At 41.3% G+C, this 21,800-nt stretch overlaps 1 protein-coding gene across 1 annotated transcript in view; it reads right to left on the reverse strand.

The window, feature by feature from the left end:
- The window catches only part of PARD3 (par-3 family cell polarity regulator), a 699,053-nt gene that overhangs the window by 459,579 nt on the left and 217,674 nt on the right, over positions 1-21,800 (reverse strand). The window contains 1 exon segment of the mRNA XM_044295563.1: positions 16,261-16,392. Coding sequence (XP_044151498.1) covers positions 16,261-16,392 — 132 coding nt within the window.

Raw genomic sequence — 21,800 nt, forward strand, 5'->3', positions numbered from 1 at the left:
GTCATCAATGTCTGATCGGCAGGGGTCAGACATTCAGCACCCCCAACGATCAGCTGTCTGAAAAAGAGTCTGCGCCCCATGCAAGGGCTGCTTCCTCTTCATTACACTGCCAGTCTTCTCCCTTGCAGTGGCAGCGTAATGCAATTACATTCAAATGAATGGAGCAAGTACTTGTAATTACACGGCCTAGACGATGGGTAGTGTAATGGAGAGCTCTGCAAACAGATGATCAGTGGGGGTGCAGAGAGTCAGACCCCCGCCAATTAGATATTGATGAGCTATGCTGAGGATAGGTCATCAACATGTACAGCCTGCACAACCCCTTTAAGGCCACTAACATCTTCACAAATAAATGGATTACTTGACGGGAGGGGGGGGGGGGGGGATAAGACATTTTAAAATTTTACTAATCTCAATCTTTCTGACACTTCCTGGGTCCCCTGCCAGTCTCTATTATTTGACACAAGAAATGTGGCCGCACAGCCAATCGCCAGCCACAGTGATTACCTTCCTCAGGCTATGATTGGGACCAGCAAGTGGCAGAAGGAGAGCAGTAGAAGATTTTTATTTTTTTTAAGTCATTCTGTACTCATTTGTTTTCAGCTGGACAATTTATAAATAATATTCTAGTGGGACTTATCCCAGAATCTATGATCATAAAATTCTCTTGTTTTTCATTGAGTTTGTGGTTACTAAAGCAACCTAGGCCCTTCCCTCAACAATTAAAGGGAACCTGGAACATTAAACATGGCATCTGAACTGAAGACGTCATGTTACAGAGCAGGAAACTGAGCAGATAGATAAATAGCTTTGTGGGAAAGATTCAGTATAACTTTCTTGTCATTTATACATTTATATTCCTGTTCATTCCGGGCTTTGAAGTCCCAGAGATGGTCCTATCAGTGATTGACAGCTATATCTGTATACAGTCATAGAGGACTAATTGATAGGACCGCCTCCTCATAGAGGGAAGGTTGTCACTAATTGATAGGACCGCCTCCTCCTAGAGGGAAGGCTGTCACTAATTGATAGGACCGCCTCCTCATAGAGGGAAGGCTGTCACTAATTGATAGGACCGCCTGATCGGTATGGGTCCAACCTCTGGGACCCGCACCTACAAGAACAGGGCAGGGAAATTAATGGAGGGTGCACTGTGCATGCGCAGCCGCCCTCCATTCATCTGTTTGCCCCATAAAAATGAATGGAAGCAGGGGCCACATGTGCGCTCCCATTCACATGTATGGGAGCAGCGCTTGGTGGTGGACAGACCCCGGGAGACCCGGGGTCCTCCAGCCACAGCTCTCCCTGCTACGTTCTCCTTGCCAGACAATCCTAGCGATATGCCCCCATTGTCTGTGATGGGAATACCCCTTTAAATGACTGAAATACCATTTATACTGAATCTTTTCCCATAAAACTATATATCAATCTGCTCAGCTCCTCCCGCTCTACAACATGCTGCTTGCAGAATCCTCTGCATTTTCATGGTCACAGGTTCCCTTTAATGGTCATAAAGGCATACATATTAAACATATCAATCTATCAGGATTCGGACAGAATTTGGGCCAGCAATTCTATGAAGAGGCAGGAAGTTATCACTAAACGGTTAAAGTATGTATGCCCTTATTTCGGAAGAACTGTTGGCACAAGAAGCAAAGGATTTGATTAAAAGATGTAGGGGTATAATTTGCACATGTGGGACCAAGCTGTTCCATGGCTCTGCTTCACACAGCTGACTGGCACAAAGTAAAGGCGTCTGCTAAAAAAACAGAGACAACTAATAGGGAAATAGCAGTAATGGATTGTCTTTCACAAAGAGGGATGGTGGCATGCAATTTGGCACAAAACATGCAAAGGACAATTGCAAGCATTGTGGTAGGAAGGCCATGTTGTATTAAGCAGCTGCTCTCGGTTAACGTGGAGGATGAATGCTGGCGATCCCACCATGTAGTCATCCATTGTGAAATCCAGGTGCCCCTTAATGCCTAGCACCAAGAGCCGAGTGTTTGGGGAATGACTAGGCTATATCATTATAAAAGAGCACAATAATCAATATATGTTGCTTTTTTAGGAGTTGTTTCTGGCGTTAAATTTCCGCGATCCAATCTCTTTGAACTGTCCATAAATAACATATAATCAGCTCCATACATTTTGAACATTCACACGAATGGCTAGAGAACCTAATTGCAGTGTACACTGTATAACCATCTGCTGCATTGAACTCAATGCGTACTGTCCTCTCAAGCCTCTCTAAAAGGATCTTTTTTTTTAGCAGATGTATTGAAACGCATTTACAGTCGTACCCAGTGGCTGTAAGAAGGGTCATTATATCGAGCGCATCTAGAAGAGTAAGTGTGTCCACATCTTTTAGAGCATTCATCCATAATTAGTATAATCATCAAACTTTGCAGATGACGGAGTGAAAAATGTGTATGAACAGAACAACTTGTGTCCCACCAGTGAAGAACTTACATTTTGAATTTTCTCGAAATGACAGTAATCTTTCTAATTCTTGGTAAGGTACTGGCTCTCAATAAAGAAACACTCCCACAAAAATGTTTATTCTCTGACCTGCTAGAAAGATACATGATGTAAACTATAGAGAAGGTAATCTTCTTACCAGTGTCTGTATTTGAGTTATAACCTCCCTTCTGATCCTCAGCTGCATCATGTGACCAGCACTCTGGCTCTCCAAATAACACAGCAACTTTTGTGTGGACAGGAAGCCAGTTTATCTATGTATTCCCATGGAAGCCCCAATGTCAGTCTCATAGGAATGAACAGAGAAGTAACCGACTTCCTGTCCTGTGTCAGTTGGAGATCAGAGTGTTGGTCACATGACACAGCTGAGGATCAGAAGGGAGTAGATAACTCACAAATACAGTTACTGGCAAGGAGATAACTTTCACTACAGATTCCATCATTAACCTTTCTAACAGGTTAGAGAATAAACATTTTTGTGAGAGTGCTTCTTTAAAGAGACCCCAGCTGTGTGTGTGTATAAACACTGCGGCAATGCTCCATGGTAAAATAATACACAAAGGGGTATCTTCCAGAGAAAGAGAAACATCTTGTGCTAGTGCCATCTATTGAAGGCGACTCACTAAAAGTCAATGTTTGACTTTTCAACAAGCCCTGGAACATGACAAGGAACTACAACCAAGCCATATATCCATCTGCATCCATCCTAAGGGATTTTCCGGCTTGCATCAACAACCTTTAAAATAATAATTTATGAAGGTATTTAGCCTGTTATGTTATGCTCATGGGCAGTGATGGGGGAGTGTCTACGTAACTAGCTGGTGGGAGGAGCTATAAACTAGCTGGATGTTCAGGCAGTGATAGGGGAGTGTCTACGTAACTAGCCGGTGGGAGGAGCTATAAACTTGCTGGGAGTTGTTTGGGGAAGTGATAGGGGAGTGGCTATGTAAATAGCTGGGTGGGAGGAGAAAAGAGAAGTGCATCATGGGTTTAGTTGGATACAGCAACAGAAAGTGCTACATACAGGATGGAAACCAACCAAAGGGATTTGTTTACATGGTGAAAATGGGTCAGGAGAGTCTAAATAAAAGCAAGGGAACTTGTACATAACGTAAGCAACTGCATGAGCAAATAAGTTAAAAAGCATAGTAATCCTGGAGAACACCTTTAAGGTGAGCCAGGGTCTCCCCCCACAGCTGCATCTAAGGCATCGCTCGCAGTCATAATCCTACTACAAAACTATTAGGGCAGGTACACCAAAACCGCTATCTACGGATGGATATACAGTATGGCTATTTTCCCGTATCATGTTCCAAAGTTTGATGAAAAGTTGGACAATTACTTAGGCTACATTCACACGACACCGATTTAAAAAAAATAAAAATAAGCTTTTCATGGTCATCAAACTTCTGCAAAATGTGTATGTCAACTTTAGGCTCTGCACTGCACATACGTGTATACATTTTAATCCAAGTTTGAGAATATTCATACATTTCTGATTCAAAACTTTCAAGCCCTATCCAAGCTCGTCATAAGAATAAAATAAGAGAATTCTAGGCTGAGATGAAGGCCATTGTTTTTATCAAAACCAAGACTTGGTTGTTGTAGTTGAAAGTGTTTTCATGGTAAAGTTCCAACTGACACCAACAGGCGCCTCCAACCCTCTATAACTAATGAGGGCTAACCAAGAAGGGCTGCTTTCAGTTACATGGTGCTGACTCTCTAATTATAGGACAGCCATGATGGGAATTGACTAATGGCTCACACTCAATACTTTATCCAGCAGGGACCATGGGTAAATAAACACAGTATATATGTGGGACTACCGGAACTTCAGAATCAAAAATCTCCTTTTGGGAATGCGGTATGCAAGCTAAAAGGGGAAGTTTTGTAATGTACCAAGAATGCAGAAGAGATAAGAAAAACAGGGCAGGAGATGAGACTTTTAAGCATAGAAGGGGATTTCGCAATGCACTGGAGAGAAGTAGGTTTCAAAGCATGTGGGCATGCGAGGTCATGATGTGAAAGTGATGTGAGGGCAGCTTGATACAGAGATGGAAGAGTGACAAAGCGCTCAGGAAGAGGAATGATTGAACCAGCTCCCTGCAGTGAACACATCCCGAGATGTGAGAGACATATCGTCAGATCTGACTATTTAAGGTAGACAGAAAGGTTGGAAAGTTGTAGGTCATCTCTAAAGAAAATTCATAGCACTTCTATTGGCAAGAAATATGTCTAAAAATCACTGCTGCCAGCAAAGTGGAGAAAAAACTCTAAATGACAAGAATAAAACAGTTGAATAGAAATTCTATAGCACGCATCACTTGTTGAAAAAAGTGAGATATTTCAGGGGGGGGAAAAATAAAATAAAAAAAAGTTTTCCACACAGCACTAACTGCATGAAAAGAACTGTATATCAACATTATAGGACAAGACTAAAAGGTTAGCGGAAAGTGTCAACAGGTGCTCATCGCACTCGCAAAAGTCATTACTCTTAGGCCTCATGCACATGAACGTATCATTTCAATGGGTCCGCAAAAAAATGCGGACAGCACACCGCGTGCTATCCACATCCGTATGTCCGTTCCGTAGCCCCGCAAAAATATAACATGTCCTATTCTTGTCTGTTTTAGGCATTGTTACAATAGATCCGAAAAAAAAAAAAATGGATGGCATATGGATCGTAAAAAACAGAAGCCGCCCCGTGTGCCTCCGGCAATTTGTAAAAATGCCTATTCTTGTCCGCAAAACAAGAATAGGACATTTTTTTATTTTTATTTTTTGCGGGGCCATGGAACGGAGCAACGGATGCGGGCAGCACACGGAATGCTATCTGAATCTTTTGCGGCCCCATTGTAGTGAATGGGTCAGCAACCGAGCAAAAACTGTGGCTCGGATGCGGACCCGAAAAACGGCCATGTCCATGAGGCCTTAGGATGGACATCTAAGCGTAGGCACTCACGTCTACATTTGCTGGCTTTCATAAGGTTGCCCACTGAGCACAACCAACGTGGTAACCGCACATTCCACATTTATCTCTACTTCAGGTTGCTTAGTTTCTTAGAAGGAAAATCTACCCAAAAAATGATCTTCTGGTCTTTGATAGGTACAGTAAATGTCAGAAGATAAAACATGTGGAATCTTCCAGCCTGGTCCTCCTTCCAAGACCAACCCCATTCAGTACTGCTCAGATTTTTATTTCTGGAAATCTGACTACAATCTAAACAATATGGGAGCTTTATTTAGTAGGTCATGAAGATTTCTAGTGATTTGTATCTTATAGCAGGTTTGAGCAGTCTGTAGAGGTCTTCCAGTTACCTGCTTTCCCACACTTAAATACATTGGAGTATACTTTACTACTTGGCCAAACTTAATGCACTTTTCACCCAAGTTTTCCTGATACATAGTAGAAAATTTGTGGCACACCAGAATCAATTGATGCTTTTTAATTAGTAGACATATTACATCATATCATATATATAGTGTATAGTACATCCGGATTGGAGCATATGAGTTAATAGTCGTATAGTTTGTCCCGACTAACTCATATGCTCCAATCCGGATGTACTATACACTATATATATGATGTAATATGTCTACTAATTAAAAAGCATCAATTGATTCTGGTGTGCCACGAGACGATCCATCGTCCTCCGTGAGCACTCAACTCTATAGGGTGTGCAGATCTCATCATCCCTTTACTTTCCTGATACATAGTGGCATGGTTTGTAAGGATGTAAAAAGACATCCATCCATACAGTTCAGCCTATTGATCCAGAGTAAGGGTCAATTCACACCTCCGCAATTTTGTTCCGCATTTTTGAGGAACGGAATTGCGGACCCATTCATTTCTATTGCGGATCCGCACTTCCTAGTCCGCAATTCTGATCCTGAAAAAAATAGAACATGTCCTATTCCTGTCCGCAATTGCGGACAAGAAAAGGCCTTTTCTATGAGAATGCCGGCGATGTCCGTGTTTTGCGAATCCGCAAAACACACACGGACGTGTGAATGGACCCCAAGTCACAGTTAACCCAAAGAAAGGCAAAAAATCCCTGTGGTATAAGAGATGTTTCCAGGAGAAAGAAATACTCCTTTCGATCCCAAATATTGCAATCAGAATAGCTCCCTGGATCAACCTCCCATCTTCAGAAATCTAGTATCTATAATGTGTAACATTACTGTGTCCAATCTCAATCTGCTGCCGGCAAACAATGATTCAGTATAGGGAAGAGGGATGGCATAACGATCGCTCCTCCCTATACTGAGGAGGAGATCGCTGCATGTAATAGCAGCAGGTGATTGCTGGGAAGGAACGCTTCGGCACAACAACTGCCAGCAGAATCGGGCTGTCTAATTCAGCCCTAAACACCATTTTTACAATCTTCAGTGCACCCACTCCAGTTAAAGCTGGACTGGGAACCAAAGTGGGGCGTGGGGAAAAAAAATCTAAAATTGGTCTCATATTGTAGGTGGGTCTAAACTGGCAGCAAATTGAGGCAACAGATATATATAGTTGTAGTAACCACGTGCACATTCTTACAGTCTATAAAGGTCTGCACGTATGAGGAGAAGCTGTCAATGAGACAACTAGGGAAATGATGGTTTTCATATAATACACCTTAGGCTAGGTTCACATTACCATTTCATTTTACATTCTTCTTATCTGTCAGAACAGAAAGCAATCATTTAAGCATCCATTACGCTCAGTTATGCTCATTTTGCATCCGTTTTAGACATTTCTGTCAGAGATCCATTATTTCAGACGGAAGACGAGGAACATCTCTAAAGTAACGAATCTTAGATGAAAACGGATGCAAAACGAGCATAACGGATGCTTATAATAAAGGATCCTTTTTTGCTTTTTGAAAATGAAACGATGATGTGACCCTAGAATTACCCACATAAAAGCCCAAGATAACCCAGATTTTGCTATGTAAAATGAATATCATGATACAAAAAGACATATTGGATGCACGTATGGGAGAGATTGTCTAAGGCTTTATTACACATCCCAATGTGGCAGACGTGTTCCCTCCCGGCAATCGCCTGCTCGCTAGCAGAGGAGACCGCAGCTATTACATGCAGCGATCTCCTCCACAGATTGCTATGCCTTCACTCGTGCCCATGCTGTATAGTAGATTGCAGGTGGCATATCATGATTAGACACCAATCTGCTGCCTGCAAACTTAATTTCTTAACCGGTCAAAAGATTTGGATCACGAGATAAACGACCATCGTGCAATCGGCGGCAGTTCACTGCAAGATGATCGCTAACAAGAGTTCATACGAATGCTCATTAGCAAACATCTGCCGAAAAAGCGGGCAGTGTAATACAGTATTCATCAATTTCTTCAGAAGCCACCACCTCCTCCCACTCCTTGATCACACAATGTCTAAAAAAGGTGCCTAAAAACTGCACTGAGCCCAGATGGGCCCTCTATGAAAGACGAGTAGTTACCTCGGTATGCTTTACAGTTTTAGCATAAGCTAGGCAGGCAGAGATAAGCCTTCAGAAGTCTAGTTACAGAGGACCTTCCACCTGTTTTAACTTATAGGAGCTAAATACCTGTACTTGCGGGGTATTGCGGGGTACCCCGCGCTGATGCCTGCCAACCAGTTTTTTTTTAAAACATTGCCCCTTCTCCGAGTAAAATCTGCCTGGTGTTACAACACACATTTCTCAACAGGCACATTCCCCCAGGACTAATAAATGCTTGGTGGGAAGCTGGAACCATTTTTAATCTCATCAGCCTGTAATTTCAAACCTCGCAAACTCAATGGAATACAGAATAATTGAAAATAGCTACTGTGAACTCCTATTAAAGCAAATTAAGCCATTTCAGATCCAAGTACTTAACTTGATAAAAATGTATATTTTAAATGATATTGGAAGAAAACTAAACATAGTATGAGAATACTAAACTTCAGGGAGTGAGACGTTAATGCCGCATAAATATAAAGAGTGGTCCTTAAGGGCTGTTTCACACCAGCGAGTGCATTGCGGGAATCGCGCTCCGTGTGCGAGTGTGATCCTCCGCTCTAGACTTGCAGGAGCGCACGGCATTATCATGATTTATAACGCCATGTGTCTCTGCATGGCCTTTTTTTTCCACAGAATCATAGTGACATAAAGCTGTCAGTATGATTCTATAGAAATAAGTTCAAGAAGACACATAGCATTATAAATTATGATAATGCCGTGCGCTCCTGCAAGTCCAGAGAAGGAGGATCACACTCGCACACGGAGAGTCATTCCCGTAATGGACTCTCGCTCGTGTGAAACAGCCCTAAAAGTTAGGCTTCATGCACACGACCATATTTTGTTTCCGATCCGTTTTGTTTTTTTTGCGGATAGGATGTGGACCCATTCATTTCAATGGGTCCGCAAAAAACGCGGACAGCACACAGTGTGCTGTCCGCATCAGTATGTGCGTTCTGTTGCTCCGCAAAAAAAAATAGTACATGTCCTATTTTTTTTCTAGTTTGCGGACAAGGATAGGCATTATTACAATGGATCCAGAAAAAAAACGGATGCCATACGGAACGTCATCCTTTTTTTTTGCGGACGCAAAACACATACGGTCGTGTGCATGTAGCCTTAAATACAGAGCTAAAACTTCGTCACACAAAAAAAAGTTCATGAGATCTTCATTAGGCTCTAGGTTAGGCATGCTCAACCTGCGGCCCTCCAGCTGTTGTAAAACTACAACTTTCACAATGCCCTGCTGTAGTTTGATAGCTATAGGCTGTCCGGGCATGCTGGGAGTTGTAGTTTTGTAACAGCCGGAGGGCCGCAGGTTGAGCATGCCTGCTCTAGGTTAATTTAATATTATATTCAGCATATTCCTATGATCCAATGATCTGCTATAAAGTGATACACTGCTGGAAAGTAGTAACACTCACAAGAAGACCTGGACTAGATTGGACTCCATTTCACTGGAATCTATAACGATCTGATACAAGGTTTTACTCTAATTGAAATTTATAAGCAATAGTTTATAGCTTGATCAAGAGAAAAAAATAAATATAAATTGCCCCTGAAAATATCGTAAAACAAGAATACGCCAAGACTTGTGACTATCACACAATTAAAAATGCCTTTTAGACACATTTTAAAGGGGTTGTCTGCTTTTTTAAAAAAAAATATTGATGACCTATCCTCAGGGTAAGCACGGAAGATTTCACACACACAAAAAAAGACAAAAAAAATTTCAGCAAATTTGGCCTTCATGGAAAGGTAGGAGGACAATCTTATGCAATGTCAAGAGAAGGGCAGTAAATGAGTTTAACATGAAAAAGAGAAAAAACAAATCTAAACCAGTCACCATGATGAGAAGAAAATAAATCAAGGCTAGTGAAAAAATAAAATAAAAATAAAATAAAAAGCAAGGCAAACCAAACTGAAATAAATGCAGTTCCACAGCACAGAAACAGATGGTTAAAGCTGGCAAAAGGAAAAAAAAAAGAAAAGCAACTCATATTCATTCAGAACCAACAGATGCGAGGAGTTTAAAATATTGCTGCTTTAGGATACACAAAGACTGTCAGCCCAGATTGTGGGTTTGGGCCAGTCTATCAGTTATTAATGATCTTGAAGAACAGAAGTCCTAGAACACTCTTGTGAAAAGAAAAATGGTACGACAGACACAGTGCTATCCGGCTGCCAGTCTCCTTAGAGATGGAAGAGGAAAATGAGGCATGCTCATCTACACAAACTTTGTTTTTCTTCCTTAGGCAAATGAGGCACGGAAAAGCTTCATCTTCGGGAGAATGGTGGAACAGTGGCCATCTTGTCTCTATTTAGAAACTTCTAGTATAAGACTGCATGGAATGAATGAGACTGGGTCTCCACGTTCAGGCTTTGATCAATGAAGCCAGAAATGGATCATAAACGGACACATATAAAAAGACTGAGTCATATCCACTTCTCCCTGCTTTATAATTACTCTAAAGCCTTTACCTTGTTTAGAGTTTTTGTGATCTTTAATCAATGCGATTACTTTGGAGGCTAATGGACATCAGAGCATCGGGACACTCAATGACTGAAGATACAATTAAAGTCTTCATGCAGTCCACTTCTCAGCTAGGCTCATATTTTTTTTTTTAGGAGAGAATTGTAGGTATTTTACTTTGTCAGTTATTTGGCTATCCTGACCACATCCCCAAAGCTTCCGTTTGTTGCACTATATTGGTGCACATACAGTGCATTTCGGAGCCTGGGAGAAAGGTCTGTGCTGCTGGTCACAGACGATTGCCTACATGGACACATTATAAGCAATTCATCAGGGCGCGGTCAGAACAGCTAAAGGCTACGTCTACACGACGACATTTGTCGCGCAACATTTTGTTGCACTAATGTCGCGCGACAATTTTTATAATGGCAGTCTATGGTGTCGCACTGCAACATGCTGCGACGCAACAGTCGCAGAAAATCTATTTGAGATGGATTTTTCTGCGACTGTTGCGTCGCAGTATGTTGCAGTGCGACACCATAAACTGCCCTTATAAAAATTGTCGCTCGACATTAGTGCTACAAATGTTGCAGTGTAGTTGTGCCCTATCTGTCGCGCGACAAATGTCGTTGTGTACACGTAGCCTAAGACTATGTTGCACAAAAACACTGCAACGTGGCATATAATACATTTTCACCACTGGGAATCCAGGAGCTCATCACCTGATCACTAAGGCATCAATCTAAGAAAGTGGTGGTCTTTATGAGACATTGGCTTACATTGACTAAGCCTAAAGATGGTGTAAACTTAGAGAGGCTGTCTAAACCTGCGGCAGATTCATCACAGTGGCTCAGGCCAGTTGATGAATCTAGAGCAGGGACAAACTTCTCTCTGACTCTATATCAACTATTGGTTGGCTTACTTTGAGACAAAGTTTTGTGCCTGAATTGTGGCACATTTCTGGTGAAAAATGGTGGATCTTAGGCCCAGTTAATATCCTGCAAAGCTCCAAACCCTTGCTAGTAAGCCCCACCTTTTGTCAAGCATGTCAACAGCAGTGTAGTTGCCTCCTTTCAGACAGATTTTTGGCACAGACACATTAGTAGATCTGGGCCATTGAGTACGGAATAACTATACTGAACTTTTGATACAAGTGGTGACTAAGCTATAAATAACACAAGCAATCGCATCAAGTCTCACTGAAGGCATCAAAAGTAGATCAACAGCATCTGAAATTCGCAGCACAAAACAATGGGATAATGTTCTGTGACATAATGGTCCCAAGAACAATACTAAGTATTTGGTTTAGAGAGACCATTCGAGATCAGGATCTATCACATCAACTGGGTTCTTCATGAAACACTACTCTGACAAAATCCTTATCCTATTGATCGCAAATTATATAATTATCATTAACTGAACCTGACGATTTTGGTTGGGCCAGCCAAGTATCTCCCGACTAACCCCCAATGGGGCAAAGGAGGACTGGGCAAAATTAACTTCAACGCCAGATCGTTTTGCTCTCCCAGGTGATAAGACACCAGAGGTGTCTGGCAGCAGCTTGCTCCTCTCTTACCACTGGAAACACAAACAAGCTTGGCCAAACCAAGCATGAACGTGTGTGTGGGAGTCGTGAGGAATAGCTGTCTGCTGAACGAGTGCCTGGCCAACAGCAGGTGAGTGGGACCTTAAATGTGCTCAACCTCCTAATTCTACTACATTATCTCAGCAAACATCTGGAGGAATAAACTCTTCCTGAGCACTACCCGATTCCGCAGGGCGCACCAGAAAACAAATTTAACGACAGAGATTTTATTTACGTTTCACATATAAATTTGTCAAGGCAACCGCCAGAAATTATTATCTTTATGTGAAAATTTATGATATCAATATTGAATAAGACGAAAGTGACATAAATAAAGCAGCTTACCAGGTGTTGTGTGGAAGTAAAAATGGGCCGATATTTTATATGCTTAAATTTTGTGAAAGGTAATAACCTCCACAAATAAAATAGAAAAGCCACAGCTTCATTTTTCAATCGTCAAAATCTCTAAATGCGGTTTGCAATTGAAAAAACAAAAACAAATATTAATTTGTACAGATTCATATTCACTGCTCGTATTACTGGAGGAAGGTTTCATGGTAGCTGTCAATTATATTAAAGTACTCCATGACGACTGCAATGCTAGGCTCTATTATATAGCAGTGATTCACTGAAGCGAGTGGCAGACCTTGACAAACCATCTAAAATCCAAAAATGAATAAACGCTGGTTACACGGGGTAACTAAGTCTATGACTGGATTCACTGACCATGTTATGATGCTAAGGCTACTTTCATTAGCGTTTTTGCTGGATTCAGAAGGGTTCAGCAAAAACGCTTCTGTTACTGATAATACAACCATCTGCACCCGTTATGAACGGATTCGGTTGTATTATCTATTACATACCCAAGACGGATCAGTCATGAACGCCACTGAAAGTCAATGGAGGACGGAACCATTTTGTATTGTATCAGAGAAAACAAATCCTTCCCCATTGACTTGCATTGTGGGTCATGACGGAAAGCAAATCGCAACAAATGCAACCTAAACATATAACTGGCTAGCAAGAATTTGGATATTATGGATTTCACCAAAGAATTTGCTCATTGAGTAATACCAATGACAATGAATGGGAATCTGTGTAATATAGAATACTCAAGGCCTGGATGTTTTATATATGGGACACAAACCTTACCTATATTGGTCAGATACAGTATTTAACATGTTACTGCTAAAGGGGGTTGTCTGGGACTCAAATACTGAGAATAGATCATCAATATCAGTGGGGCTTATAGTACCTTAATGGGACTGGCCGACAGAAAGGCCAACTGATTGATAGAAGAAAGGTCACAGCCTTAGGTAAGGGGCCACAGTGCTCAGCCAAGCACCGCTGCCCCTTAAAATAGCTGATCAGTAGAGGTGCTGAGTCGGACCCCCACCAATCTGATATTCATCAATACTTGATCCCTGGAAAAAAAAAAAAAAAAAAACATTTACTAGGTTCTCTTAGGGCCTATATTAACCACTAAGGTTCCAGAAACTCATGACAACTCATTAATTAGAGAGTAGTATTAAAAGCTTTAAAATAAAAAATAACTTGTCAATTGTATCGGATAAACCATTACTTGCATCTCCTGACCATTTTCTTAGATTGTTTTTTTGCATATCTTTTAGGTCAATGAAAAAGAGTATGAAGCTGCTGGTTATAAGTGATTGAAATGGACTATGTGAACTATGATGAGTAATCGGACTATTAAAGATATGTTCATTAATTCAACTAGTAAAAAGTGGCAATCCAAAATGTGATCTTAAGCAGTAGATGGGTAAGAGGGTCAACCCCATTCACGAGGCACAATGCAACTTAACTTCCAATAAAATATTATTTATGGCCCTGTAGATTCCGTTGGACCAGACAACGCTATCGGGAAAAGACTGATCAGGCAAGTTGGTCATCAACATGCCCAATCCTTTTGTCTTCAACAAACGTTTAACGTTAGTATGGCCACCTTTACTCCTCTTTCCTACTGAGGACACATTTATGCTTGGCCAAGTCACGGGGGTCGGGAGGAATAGTATTCTGCTGACACCTATCTAAAGTATATGGGCAGCCTAACACATCTACATTGACTTGGCTTGCCACTCTATGTAGACTTTACTACCGGGAAATGGTTAAGTCAAACTTATCTTGTAAGCAGTGTTGGACTTGAGTTCCTTGGGCCCACCAGAGGAAATTATTGAAATTATAAAATGTAATACAAATGTATAAGAAATAGACTCTAGTGACAAGTGATTATGTCCGAAGGCAGGTCTAAATTGTATTTGTTCTTCTGGATCTTTGGGGCTCACTAGTTTTATAGAGACAGGGCCCACCAGATGATCCTCTGGTATTCTGGTGGTCCAGTCTGGTCCTGCGCATAACCCTTATTCAAAGAGACTACACCCTACAACAAATTCAGAGTATAATAATAAAATAGTAAAACAAATGTGTAATGTTACAGGCAGAAACATGAATGGAAACCGGCGCCCGAATTATGTCCTTGAAAAGTCAATGCAACCATCCCACTGACTGACCTTATGGATATTGAAAATCAAGTTACACTTGAATTACTAACTTGATTTAATGGCTATAATGCTTTTAATTTTCCTATCTACTCCTGCAAAGTAGATCTACAGAGCTTGAGCTCGGCTAAAACCAAGAAAACTAAAACAAAATATGAATTTCTCCCTTTCCCCTGTTTAATAATTTGCAGAGATTAACTTACATAGGTCTGTATTGTTTTAATTTAGTTCACCGCTGTGAGTGATTTTCTGCAATTTGATTTCTGGAAATCAAATTTTTGTATCAGTCTGGGTAGAAATGAAATAAGGAGGGTAGACTGGTATAGAAAATAATTTCATTGCATAGGGGTGAATTACGATCTCATCTCTGGCGGAGGAGGAGCAGTCAAACACATTGTTAATCAAAAAATATTATACTTTTAGCCTAGGATCATACCATGATATCTTTAAAGACTATACAAGGAGAAGGCAAATTCAGAAAGCCTCCATCTGGGGATATTTAGTGAGGCCAGGAAATATAGATCATGGAGACTTAAAAACATAATAATAATAATGGGAAAAATATAAGAATTAGAAAAGCATAAAAAAAAGTCCTATATATGCAATATACTGGCATCTGGCATTGAAACTGAAACTACTTAGGATACATTCACATTAAACAGCCATTTTTTTAATGGGTGCTTTCTGAAACAAAGCCGATAAGACGGCCTCCTTCAATTGTATGGAGGCTATCAGTCCGTGAAAACCACTAAAAATAGGATATGTAAACAGGCCCATTCTCAACAATGGTTCTGAAAATGCCCGTCACATGGCCCTTTTTGAGCAACGTGTAAATATCTTAACTCTGTCAATGAAGAGGCTTTTAGAGTTAAACAAAAATGTAGCAAAAGAGAGAGATACACAAATAATATTTTTGTGAATTCTGATGCTTTCGTGATATTAAGATGTAGATGGTGCGTGCTCTTTGCTCACATCCCCACTACTGATAGAGCACTTCAGAGCACCATAGACTATATTTTCCAAAGTTTCCACTGGCATGTCAACCAGCTGTGCAGGCAAAAAGGAGAGGAGAGAATGGGCAAGAGGGCACGGCTATCAGATCATGCCTAGTGCCAAGACTAGTTTTATCGGCTGCTTAGACATGAAGAGCATTTAGATGACCCATCTACTCAAACTACACATGCTTGTATCAATGGACAAGACATCAGTGGAACAATCCTGATAGATACTGTAGATAAGCCAATGAGACGTGTGGTAGGAAAGACACTGGAGAATTTAGAAAAACGCCAGTATATAGCAAACTTGCTTCAGTTTACTAGCTGATGAATGATGGTGCTTTATTGGTCTTGGAAAACTCCTTTAAGGGTAACTGCATCCTTAAAAAATGGAGGGCCTTCCCAGCTTTAAATAGGGGATCTAATCCAAGTGTATTTTAAAGAACCATAAGAAAAAAAGAAATCTAAGTTTGAGACTATGCATCTTGAAAGGATGAAATGGTCAACAAGTGACTTTGTGAAAAGGTGGATTGGGAAATCCAGATGCAAGCAAACTTTTTCCAAAATTATGAATAGGTTTATTACCCGTTTATCACTACTGATTTCATGGTAGCAACCTGGGATTTGTTGCATTGCACTATATAATAGTGTAATATATCTCTTAGACTGGGCCCCATTAGGACCAGTTCTTTTTACATTGTAATCAAATACAAATAGCAATGTTTTACCTGCTCCTGCCTCTCTAGCCACTTGTCCACCAGAGGGTGACTGGCACTCAAGGAAGAGCGAGCTTTATCTCTTTCAAACTGTTTAGACCAATTACTGGTATCCCTGGGCAGACTCCTGTAGTTCTCATCCTTCTGTTTTAAAAGAAAGAAAAATGCATTATTGAAGGGGAACTTATAGACACTGTGTATACAGTGTGCATTATGCTACAAGACGAGTACTGGATTCAGTTTTTTAGGTATTTTAACTCACACATGGCATTCAGATAAAAAAAAATAAGTATGGAAATGATTCATGGAAAACTACAACAGAAGTCACCAGCTTCATCAAACGGTATTGCTTCGACCAATCTCAACAAAAAGGTTGTCCTAGTATGTAATTCATCATATTATATCCAGCATTGGTATAAATGGATTTCTGTTTACACATAGTAAACAGTGAGAGACAGCAATCATCTGTCAAATGCCACGACGGAGTGAGTACGAGGCGGACAAACCGAGCTACAGGAAATTTCTAAGTGAGATAGGAGTTTCCGATTTACATGCAGCTCTCAAATGTTCTAGTTTCTTAAAAGAGGGAAAAAGAAAGAAGAAAAATATCAGATTGAATCCGGTTCAGCAATCAGTGGAGGACTGAGCCCAGGTTCAGAAGACGATCATTGATCGGCTGTTGTCAGGAAACATCTAATATACGGATGGGCTGGGGCAGACTGGGCCACTCCGTGATAATAGCAATGTTCTCTGACCAATACAGGAGGGTCCCGTGCAGGACCTCTCTACTATCTCATGTGGACGCAAGATGTATTGACCATAGACCATTAATATTAGCTAACATGGATTGGGACCAACAAATAAATAAATCTCTCATTTAGCTGCTCAAAATAATTACTAATGGTGTTTTTTTTGTGCTAGTTCTGCTTAATTTATTAAAAGGCAGACCTGTTATAATAGAAGACACATTTGGAAATGTACACTGAAAGACTTTATACATCTGCTATGAGCAGCCTAAATGTTGGGCTCCCCCATTTCTTCATTCCACAAGCGTAGGGGTAATCCCATCTATAAAGATGACCATGGCCACGTTTCAAATCTTTTCAAAGTCACACAAACAAAATTATAAAAAAACATTACAATTTAGGCCACAAACTATAGTGAACAGATGGACCAAGCCCATTTTTACTTTATTTTCAGCTGCAGGATATGGATTGGTTCTGCACCGCAGCATTTAGAGAGCCCTAACTTTTTTATTTTTCCATTAACATGGCTGTTTGCACAATGTAACAGTCATACAACCATGCCTGGCATGGAGGTCCTTTGCTAGGGACTGAAGTTACTGCTGATCTCAGCAGTTACAGAAAGAGCCCAATCATTGTTGGTCACCCGCTGTGAGCAGGCAGTGCTCTGGTGCAGATGAGAACACAAGTAACTACCACTGATGGCGAACATGTACGCCAACAGTCATTACATGTGGACCAGGACGTTTTGTTTTGATGTGCTTGTAAAGTAAAGTAATTTCAACTTTACTATTCCTCTGCAGATAACGGTTGTATTATGTAAAACACTCAGGATATGTAGCATAGAGTACATTGTATGGCCATATGTGTTTTTTGCTATAAGACTCCATAGCTTCTTCTACAATGGTGTACCAGATCGTTATTTTGCAGTATGAAGTAAATTGAGGGCGTAAGACAATGGTTGGATGCTCCCCTAGTGAACCTCACAATAGGATCCCGGGCTGTAGTGATTTATATGGATGAAGCATACTACTTGCTGTGAGCGTTCGCTGGTTTCAAGCTTATTGTTTGAATTTACAGACTGTCACATATCACCGTTCCCTACAAAGCTCACTGAAGGTCTGTGTGATCCAGGTGCAGAGTTGTCACTTAGGAGAGGAACGGAGTACAAGCGGGGGACTTAACACATTGGCTCAGCATAGATAGCACTATTCATTCAGTTTGAGACCTAGGCAAAATCTTAAAAGAGCTAGGCTTATGACTGGGTTTTAAGTTGAAACAGTTAAGACATAAGTTTTAACTGGATACTCTATGACTACTTAGTACTGCAGATCATCACAACCTACTAATACGCCAAATGTAATATAAAATGAACATATACTATAAAACACTATAGGTCCAGATTGATCAAGAATTTAATTTATGAAGAGGCACAGACCTCGTCAGACTAAATGCCTCCGCCGGTAGTCCATGCATCTACTCCAGCTCGTAGCGGTCATTTACATCAAGTTCTGGAGTAAATGATGACGAATGTGTCGGGGCCATGTGCTCATCACGCAGTCTTCTCAAAAGCTGGTGAGGGCAGCATAAAAATGGGAGTAACGACTAAAACTAGTTGCAATACCATTTAAAAAGCCTCAAAACTGGGTTTCACAACTTTTTAACGTCAAATCCAGGGTGAAGAGGGAATTATACTCTCCCCCTACAAACCCAGAATTCCCTGAAACTGCTTCTTTATCCCTTTATCAGTCAACTTCTTGGTCATGTAAACACAGGAAATACTATTGCTTAGTTATTCACTGGCCATAGGTGTCACCCATCTCTGGCACATTTCCGTATAGACATGGACCAGGAAGAAGAGGCCATAAGTGAACGCAGAAAGAATCAGAACGGAAACGGTGTGAGCGGTGATTTTTGTACTCTGGTATTCATGTAATTATTTATTTACGCTGCTGCATTGTATGTATTTGTATTTTTATCTAGTCTATCATTGAAATAAAGTATATTCATTATTAGCTGTGCTATGCTTATTTATTGGTGTTGTTAATCTAGTATGTTGGCGTAGCACACATACTTATTTTGAGGGAATGCTATAGGTGTGTACGTTCTCCTATTCAGGAGGACGGAAAGGATGGATTTGGCATTTAAAGAGGACCTTTCACCGATTAGGACACTGTGAACTAAGTATACAGACATGGAGAGCAGCGCCCGGGGATCACACTGCACTTACTCCCTGGGCGCCGTTCCGTTCTCCCGCTATGCCCTCCGGTATCTTCGATCACTAAGTTATAGTAGGTGGAGATTTCAGTCACTAAGTTAATGTAGGCGGAGTCTGCCCTTGATCTGCTGTAGCGCTGGCCAATCGCAGCGCAGAGCTCACAGCCTGGGAGGCTATTTTCTCCCAGGCTGTGAGCTCTGCAATGCGATTGGCCAGCACTACAGCAGAACAAGGGCAGACTCCACCTACCATAACTTTGTGACCGGAGATACTGGAGGGCATAGCAGGAGAACGGAACGGCGCCCAGCGATAATAGTAAGTGCAGTGAGATCCCCGGGCGCCGCTCTCCATGTCTGTATACTTAGTTCACAGTGTCATAATCTGAGGAGAACGTAGACTACGGACCCCATAGACTATTAAGGGGTCTGCTAAGTTTCCTCTCAGAGGAAGATTTTTGAAACTGAGACAAAAGTTGTGCGTGCAGGACTTTTGTCTCCGCTTCAAAAATCTTCCTCTGAGCGGAAACCTAATGGACCACATTAAAGTCTATGGGGTCCGCAGTCTCCGTTCGGCTCAGTTATGTGCCAAATCCGTCCTCAGCCTAAGCCTAAGCCATCAGCTAACAGACTTTGCAAACAGACTGATTTTTTTTAACCCTTGTATATCAAAAACGGCTGAAAGTTTTCAATAAAGACCAAACTTAAAACGTATTTTAGTTCAAAATGACGAAAACACAAAAATCATAAAAGTAAATAAGATCTACTGAATCTATTCCAAATAAACTAAATATTAATATGCTCAGCTTCTCCTGCCTGCATATTACACTGCATTTTCATGCCAACAGGTTCAATCCATAAGCTTAGTACACGTGAAGAAACTCATATCATACATTATAATAAAATGATGATAAAAAGGATGATGATAAAAAGGATGATAAACAAGAAAATGCTGGCTGAGAACTCCACTGATCACTATATGTGTCCCGAACAGAAGAGGAGCATGTATGACGCAAGAGATGTGCTGGTGAGAAGGAAAAGGTGTTCCTTGGAAATATTATGCACAGTAAATAAAGTGCCATCCATTTTAAAGGTGTTCTATAGAACGAGTAGTTCTTTGCTGGAAATCTCACCAGTGGAGGTTGTGGCATTGGAAGAATGAGGGCTCATGAACCTTATCAATTATGTCACTGTGCAGACATTTAAAGGTAATGTGTCATCAGAAAATGACCTATAGTTAAAAAAAAAACAAAAAAAAAACACACTTTTATATTTAACATATTTTTAAAGAATGTTTTATGTTGTTTTCATTTTCTATCCTGCAGTTTTAACACTGGCCACTAAGCCTACTAGGTGCCACTTCTTGGTCTGTAGAGCTCACTTTACTGCAGTTATGTGCTCATCTGTCATTCTAATCCATTATTCACAATAAGTGATCGTCAAAGCTCATCTATCCTTTCCTTGTACAATGACCTCTGAACAGGTCGAAAACTCTCCCACAGAAGTCAATAGGGTTAGCTCTAGACCACTGTGTATATGACCCACATAAAGCAAAGTTCTTAAAGCTTTCTAAATGCTTTTAAGAACAGCTCAGGCATAACAAACATGTTTGAACCCGGACAAATCCCTATCTTCAATCCTTCGGGGGGGGGGGGGGGGGGGGCTGATATGAGCATTGGAGCATCTCATGCTCCGATGCTCTCCTTTGCCCAGGGCAAAGGCAATTTTAGGGACTGCTAGGCGGAGGCTTGCGCCCAGCAGTGAGCCCTGTGATGTCACCGTCACTAAAGGGCAGGCTTTAGCACTTCCCTAGCCTGTAAAATGGCTAGGGCACCACCAAAGCCCACCAGGAACACTGTCTAGCAGTGTGCCAAAGTAAACAAAAAAGGCCTTGCCCTGAGCATTACAACACAAGGCAAGGGAGAGCATGAAATGCTCCGATGCTCATGTAAAGGGGGGGGGGGGGGTATAGGTGTGAACACAGGGATATGTCCGGGATCAGCTCTGAACCCGGACGACCCCTTTAACTGGCAGAAAAAAAACTAAAAACTTTCCACTGGAAAAAATACTCCTGCAATAAACACTAGAGCACCAGTGTGAGGAATATGGATAATCATTTATTGGCAGCCCTGATTGTCATTTGATTAACCTTTTGCATGTACACAGTCTGTGTACATGCAAAATCTGTTCTCACCCCCCAGCCATCTGCTGTCAGCTAGCAAGGGAGGAAGCCCCAGGGGTCCAGGCTTCAAGGAGGCCCCAGGTGGATAAAGTCACTCCTCAACCAGGTTGGAGGCAAGCTAATCCTGCAGGAAACCCCCCAGCAGGTCTCAGCCCTTGCCCAGGATCAATGATACCTTCCAGACATGTTGGCACCTACATTTCATAAGGAATTATGAATCGTCCGTCCATCCCAGGCATAATTCGGTTATCTTTTTGCGATCCTTGGGGAAAGCCAATCATCCACATGGTCCTGGCTTGATGTGAGGATGCCCAGGAGGGGAGATATACATATCTCCCAACAGAAACCAAATAACGGTACCATGCTTGGACTCCAGTTGTAGCCGGAACCCAGGCGGATAAATTGGGCTCGTA

The sequence above is a fragment of the Bufo gargarizans genome, chromosome 5, assembly GCF_014858855.1.
Source record: "Bufo gargarizans isolate SCDJY-AF-19 chromosome 5, ASM1485885v1, whole genome shotgun sequence".
In the NCBI taxonomy this organism is placed as follows: domain Eukaryota; kingdom Metazoa; phylum Chordata; class Amphibia; order Anura; family Bufonidae; genus Bufo; species Bufo gargarizans.